This window comes from Kogia breviceps, chromosome 17 (genome assembly GCF_026419965.1).
Source record: "Kogia breviceps isolate mKogBre1 chromosome 17, mKogBre1 haplotype 1, whole genome shotgun sequence".
Lineage (NCBI taxonomy): Eukaryota > Metazoa > Chordata > Mammalia > Artiodactyla > Physeteridae > Kogia > Kogia breviceps.
Genome location: NC_081326.1, coordinates 4350139 through 4356981, shown reverse-complemented (window position 1 = coordinate 4356981; position 6843 = coordinate 4350139). Strand labels below are relative to the sequence as shown.

General features: G+C 51.7%; 1 protein-coding gene across 1 annotated transcript; it reads left to right on the top strand.

The window, feature by feature from the left end:
- The first annotated feature begins 572 nt into the window (after window positions 1-572).
- Window positions 573-4740, top strand: PENK (proenkephalin). The gene is made up of 3 exons (XM_059043403.2): window positions 573-832; window positions 1260-1400; window positions 3748-4740. Exons 2-3 carry the CDS (start codon window positions 1263-1265, stop codon window positions 4399-4401), a joined length of 792 nt encoding a protein of 263 aa, XP_058899386.1. The 5' UTR covers window positions 573-832; window positions 1260-1262; the 3' UTR covers window positions 4402-4740.
- Window positions 4741-6843: the final 2103 nt, after the last annotated feature.

The following is a 6843-nucleotide window of genomic DNA, read 5'->3' as shown; positions in this document are numbered from 1 at the left end:
TCCCCCAGGACACCCTGGTGGGTGGGAACATCGTTCCCGAAGGCCTTTACCGCGTGCGCGCTTGGCCAGGGGTCTCGCCGACGAGAAAGGGGAAAAGCTCAGTCCAGAGATTTTAAGATCCCCGGAAAGTTTCGATCAGCCATTCCTTTAACTGTTCACTGAGCGCTTACTACGCGCCTGACGCTGTCAGCAAGGGAGTCTAGGACGGGGACAGACCGGTGGACAAGTGACCACACTCCGGACGGCTGTGCCGGGCGCCCCCCCCCCCCGGGCCGCGGGGCCGCTCCAGCAGGAGGCGGGGGAAGGGCGCCCCCGCGCGTCCTCGGAGGGTCTCCAGCACGTTCGGTCTCCGCCCCGCTAACGCCCCCTCCAGCCTGGGCCCTCGACCGGAGCCCGCACCCCGGGGAGGGCGACGGCAGTGACTTTGCGCGGGGGCCCTTGATCTCATCCCACTCTCTCCCCAACTTTCCTAAGTGCTCCGGTGTGTCACCCGGCCGAGGGGTGCGCCGCCCCGCGCACCCCCCGCCGCGGTCCGGACCCCCCTTCCGGCGGGGGCGGCACGCGGCCGGCGTAGGGCCTGCGTCAGCGGCAGCCCGCCGGCGATTGGGGCGCGCCCGCCTCCTGCGCTCCGGGGCGATTTATAAAGTGGCTCCGGCCGCCGCAGCCCGGCAGGCGAGGGAGGCCGGCGAGGCGGGCCCGCAACCCTGCGCTGCGGCCGCGGCGACGCCGAGGACCGTGACGGTGCGCCCCGCCCGCCCCGCTCTCCTCTCCCTCCTGGAGTCGCCCGCGCCGGCGTCCTCGGACCCGCCTGTGCGCCCGGAACAGCGGCAACGTGAGTGAACTCGGCCGCAGCGCGCCTTTTCGCTGCGGGGGTTTGGGGCCGTCCGCCAGCTGCGTTTCATCCCGCGCTGCGTTGCATGGGGCTCCCCAACTTTCTTCCGCGCCTCGTATGCGACCCGGGTCGGCATCGCGCCTCCCCGGGCCGGCGCGCTCTCGCATTTGGCCTCCGTAGTTCCCTCCAGAAGCCTGCGCGGGGCGGCGGCCGCCCGGGAAGGGAGCGAGTGCCTGGGGCCGCCCCGGGGTCCGGGTGACAGTGACAACTCGGGAACGGCGAGGCGATCGGGGCGGCCCCCCAGGCGGGCGAGGGAGGGGACCGGGGCTCGCCCAAAGCCCCGTCGCAGCCGCCCCGCGAGGAGCCCCTGCCGGGACCCGCTCTGCGCCCCGGGCGGGCTCGGAGTTCGTGTGCCCTCTCCCCGCAGACCATGGCGCGCTTCCTGGGGCTCTGCGCTTGGCTGCTGGCCCTCGGCCCCGGGCTCCTGGCGACCGCGCGGGCGGAGTGCAGCCAGGACTGCGCGACGTGCATCTACCGCCTGGCGCGCCCGACCGACCTCAACCCGCTGGTGAGTGTTCCGCGCGGCGCGGCCCGGGGTCACAGTCGGCGCGGAGCCCTGGCGACCCAGGCGTCCCGACTGTTCCCCGAACGCTGGCCGAGTAGCCCTCGGGACCCGCGGCCACATCCAGGGACCGGAAAGGGCGGCGGTGTCTCCGCGCAAACCAAGTTTGTTTTCACCCCGGGGAGGCGGGAGCCCCGAGCTGTACGGTCTTCAGCACCTCGGAGAGCACTGGGCTGTCCCCTCACCTGCCGCCAGGAAGATGCTCGGTTACCCCGCCTCCTCACGTAGCCCACCAAGGGCCCCCTCCGCACACAGCCGTCCTCCCGTCCTTCCCGCAAAGAATATTGACTTTTTTATTAGTGATATTCCGCTGCCTTTATTCGAACGTCATTTCTCTAGCCCTTTTAAGCTCAGGTCCCTCAGACCCCGACCCTCACTCGTGGGTACCAGAGAGCAATGAGATGGGGAAGGGATAAAGGCAGGGGAGGAAGGGAGAGCGCAGTAGACTGGAGAGAAAGGGGTCCGCCACCGTTTTACAGACGGCAAGTGATGCTGGAATTCAGCTTCCGTCTTGTCTAGAACGCGCTTTTGTAACACCTACGAAGACAGCAGTTTACTTTGGCTATGAAGAGGGCACAGGAGAGGTGGCCGCAATGCAAAGATAAATTACACCGGCGCTTGGGGTGGGGGGGGAATCGAAGGTCAAAAGAACTGTCTGTGTGCTCTTGAATCACTCCTGTTGCCCTACTGAGTCAGAATCTCCGAAACTGGGGCTCAGGAAGCTTCATTTTAACTAGTTCCCCCAATAATTCCATTGCACGGTCTCCCCAATTTGTTGAACTTCAGTGATAACTTAAGCTGGGCAGAGAATAATGTATTAATCCAAAGAGTTCAACTCCTCACTAGAGCTTTTGAAGCAATTTTATTCTGTAGATGCATAAAACAGGGACAAAAATCAAGGAAAGGATTCCACAAAACACAAGGTGTATATTTCAGGTTAAATGTTTCTTCGTCCCATTTGGATTACCTGATCCCCTTCATTTGACAAGACAAGTCGTAGGGCTTTATATTTAAACTCTGAGAAAAATGCTGCATCTTAAGTAGGGGTGACAATCCCCTTCGTCCATCTTTTTTCTTTCTGATTTGTTTTTTGTTTACCTGGTTAGTCTTCTGTTGGAGCTTACATTTAGGATTGTTATTTTCTCTGTGAAAAAAAGGTTTGTTGATGACTATATTGTTAGAATTGCAGCAGCTCTGGAATTTTCACTTGGATGAAAAAGACACATGAGAAATTAGGTTGCTTCGCCAGAACTATGTAGTAAAATCAACGTAACACATATTTATTGAGTTATTGAGTTTCTACCATGTGAAAGACACTTGTGCTTCATTCTGTGGTGGATACAAAGATGAGCAGGTATGCCATGATTGATGTCCAAACTGAATTTACCCTCTAACACAGAGGGTAAATAATACAAAAATGCATAGATGGCTACAGGAGCATATAAATATCAATTAGCACCACTTCCATTCTGTGACTGGGCTATTCCGACTATTTGCCATTATTTGTTTTTGAAGGGATCCCTTTTAAAAAGCCTTTTGGTAACAGTATATAAATATTCAACATTAATTTTTGGCCAATAGATTATTTAAATTTCATTTGAGGATGGAAATATTCTTGACACCTGAACATCTTACATTTTTAATGATGTTTTGATTTCTTAATCAGATGTCAAGAATAAAACAGAACCGTTTTAATTAGACCTTTAGATTTTTATATATGCATATGTTTAATTTTCTTAGACACAAAGCTTAAATAATCATTAAGAGCTGCTTAAATATATACCCTAAAGAATTTTGTTGCCCTAATAAAATGCTTCCTTTCTTTGTGAATATAATATGTGTGTATTTCATATTAAGTAATATACCAATATATTTTAAAATCTCCAGAAAATGCCTGGTTGTTATGTCTAAATCATGGGTTGGTGACTGGGTTCTATAAGTAGATTTCGGGGGGCCATAAAAACCCCCGAATTGCTAAGAAATATCATATATAGGTTAAAATTGGGTGGGAAAATATCTTTACAATGTTACAATGGCACAGCATATACAATCTGTTAAAATGCAAAGAAAAATTCTAATTTTATTCCATTAATTCCCCACAACCTCCCCTTTAGAATTTCCTTTGAGTTGCCTGTTCCGTATGGCAAAAAGTTGTAATAGAGAAAATGAGATCATTATGTGGGAGTTTCCACATCAAAGCAAGCATAGAGTGGTCCAAAAAAAAAAAAAAATGTGTTTGGTGAATGAGATCAGAAAAGCCTCTTTTCATCACTCACTCGAATTCTTTTCCCAGACTTGCACACTGGAATGCGAGGGGAAACTGCCTTCTCTCAAGACCTGGGAAACCTGCAAGGAGCTTCTGCAGCTGTCCGAGCTGGAGCTCCCTCCAGACGGCAACGGTGCCCTCGGCAAACAGGCCGAGCACCACTTGCTCGCCAAGAAGTACGGGGGCTTCATGAAGAGGTACGGGGGCTTCATGAAGAGGATGGATGAGCTGTATCCCCTGGAGCCGGAGGAAGAGGCAAATGGCGGTGAAATCCTTGGCAAGAGATACGGGGGCTTCATGAAGAAGGATGCGGAGGAAGACGACGCCGTAGGCGATCCCTCCGGCCTGCTGAAGGAGCTGCTGGGAGCGGGGGACCAGCGAGAAGGGGCTCCCCACCAGGAGGGCAGGGATGACGCAGACGTGAGCAAGAGATACGGGGGCTTCATGCGCGGCTTACAGAGAAGCCCCCAACTGGAAGACGAAGCCAAGGAGCTGCAGAAGCGGTACGGCGGCTTCATGAGAAGAGTGGGTCGCCCGGAGTGGTGGACGGACTACCGGAAGCGGTACGGCGGCTTCCTCAAGCGCTTTGCAGATTCCCTGCCCTCCGACGAAGGAGGTGAAAGTTACTCAAAGGATGTTCCCGACATGGAGAAAAGATATGGCGGGTTTATGAGATTTTGATCGTCTTTCCCATCAGTGAGCCCAGGCCCCAGCAAGCCTTCCTCCAGCGCCCACCCCCCAGAGAGAGACTGCTTCGCCGGCCGTGTTGTATTGTCCTGTGTTGCTTGCATTCTATAGCTGACTTGATTGTCTGGATGATGTAACTGTACGACCTGAAAGCTGTCATTCCACGTCCTGTGTTCTTTTGAGAATCCTTAAGCCTTTAAGTATTGGCCTCTTGCAGCTGTCTTGTTTACATGCTCAAATCGGTTTTGGTATTACCTTGTCCTTTATTTTTGACAAAACGCCGATAAATGCATACCTGTATGTAGATATAATAAACCCATCACCCCAACTGCACCACATTCTTGCGCGTTTCTTCCCCTCCAAGGCTCTCATTCGCCCTTAGGTTTCCAGCGCATATCCTAAACCCACAGACAGTGAAACCGTCTGCTTTCGACAGAAGCATCGAGGGCTTCCTCCTCTTCCAACTGCTGAGGCTGCAAAAACGTTTTTCGTTTAATTCCTTGTATACGACATCTTAGATGAGCAAACACACAGTAGCAAAACAAAATGTATTTCCACTCTCGTTTCTGGAATTCAGGTACATGAGGAAAAACCAAAGCCTAATAAAGATACAAACTGTACCCTCATACATAAGGAACTCTGCATTTACATCCAAATGTGTATGTCTCTTTTCTTCAGCAAAATATTTTAGACGTTAATTTTTTAAAAAAATTAAAGATAATTTAGCCCCATTTTACAAATACAGAAAGTGGACCCCAGAAAGGTCAATTCACTGGCCCAAGATTGCCCAGCAGTTGAAGGATCGAAATGGAATTAAGACCCCAAACTTCTTGCTCCCAAGCAATGTCCTGTCCACTCCAGTTCCCTGTCTCTCATCCAGGCCACTACCAAGAATTGGAAGGACTTGGGTCGCTACCTTGCTCACTGTTTTCCACCCCTACACCACAACCGCGGTGGGCCCTCCGGTATCTGATGAATGCACAAATGCACGAATGGAGGCACTTGGCGACCAGATCACCGGGCAAAGGTATTATGAATGTTTTGGAAGGCAAATGCTCATCACACAGGAGTTTATGACTACTTCACGTTAATTAAAACATTTGGGACAATAGTCAGGTACAAAAAACTGGAACATGTCTTTGTTTTTCTAATTGAAACCACCTGCAGCTAAATTCCCATCCACTGAGTCATTTTCCCAGGACCCTCACTCATCCTTTAGTTTGCTTTCTTCCCCCCCAAATCAGAGTGTAGCAGCTGAGGGAGACAGAGGAAGAGCCTCTGCTCTGCACCCCAGGTCTGTGCAAGACCATGTGCTGCATCCCGATGGGGCCGCCCACCGCCCCTCTGAGTCCAGCCCTTCTGGGCTCCCGGGACCTCCCCACGGCCATGGGCTGTCCCCCCGGTCAGTGCAAGGGGTCACGGGTCCCCGCCACTCACTGATCCCCACCAGCGTCTAGCTCCGTGATCTTTGACAAACTAACTTCCAGGCCAGAGCCCTCCTCCTTTTGAACTAGAGATGCAGATAATGTAAGCGTTTGAAGCAGGTTGGAAAAGGAGCTGATGAACAGCAGCAGGCCTGTGGAAATCCGTGTCCGGAGCAGTAAGAAATGATGGGCCTGAAAGAAATCAGAGATCTTAGGTCTCTATTCAACCTGAGCCAACTCTTTCCCTTGGAAACGCCAGCCCAGTACTTTTCCAAAGAAACCTGAAACCTCAATTTTCATGATAATATCTCAAGTTCTTAATTTCGGCCCATTGATTCCATTTAAACCAGTGTGGCCCAAACAAAACCCATCTGCAGGTCAGATTTGAGAGACAAGGGGCTAGTCCTTTGAGGGAAAAAAAGTCACTTATTCTCTCCCTTGGAGACACAAGAGGGAGGAGATATGGGGACATATGTATATGTATAGCTGATTCACTTTGTTATTCAGCAGAAACTAACACAACCATTGTAAGGCAATTATACTCCAATAAAGATGTTTAAACAAAAAAATTCTCTCCCTTAAAACTAAGGACACCCAAATCTGAGAAACACAAATCCAGCCTGCACCCCAGAGACAGTAAGAGTAGAATGACTGGTTCCTTCCGTTTAAGATCATAATCCAATTATTATGTTACAGTAAAACCATATATATCTCATCCAATATGTACGAGAAAACACAGTCAAATGAATATACACTCTTTTTCAAATCAAGCCTAGTTCTTCCCGAGGAGCCTTTTCGATTCTACTTGGGGTAGCTGTGCAGACCGACCTCAGATGCTCGGCGTGGTTAACAGACAGATGTCTGGCCGTCTACTTCTCCATCTGGGGCCTCTTCTGAGGGCCCAGTGATGCCCCGGGGGGTGGGGGGACGCTGTCAACTGTCCTCGTATTTCCTCACACCTGGTGGTGAATTGAGGGCCTGGTGGATGCACCACAAATGTTTAGGGAGGGAA

Coding starts and splice junctions, on each gene's coding strand:
- PENK (XM_059043403.2), top strand. CDS start 1,263: ATGGCGCGCTTCCTGGGGCTCTGCGCTTGGCTGCTGGCCCTCGGCCCC. Junction 1,401..3,747: donor CGACCGACCTCAACCCGCTG/GTGAGTGTTCCG, acceptor TTCTTTTCCCAG/ACTTGCACACTGGAATGCGA.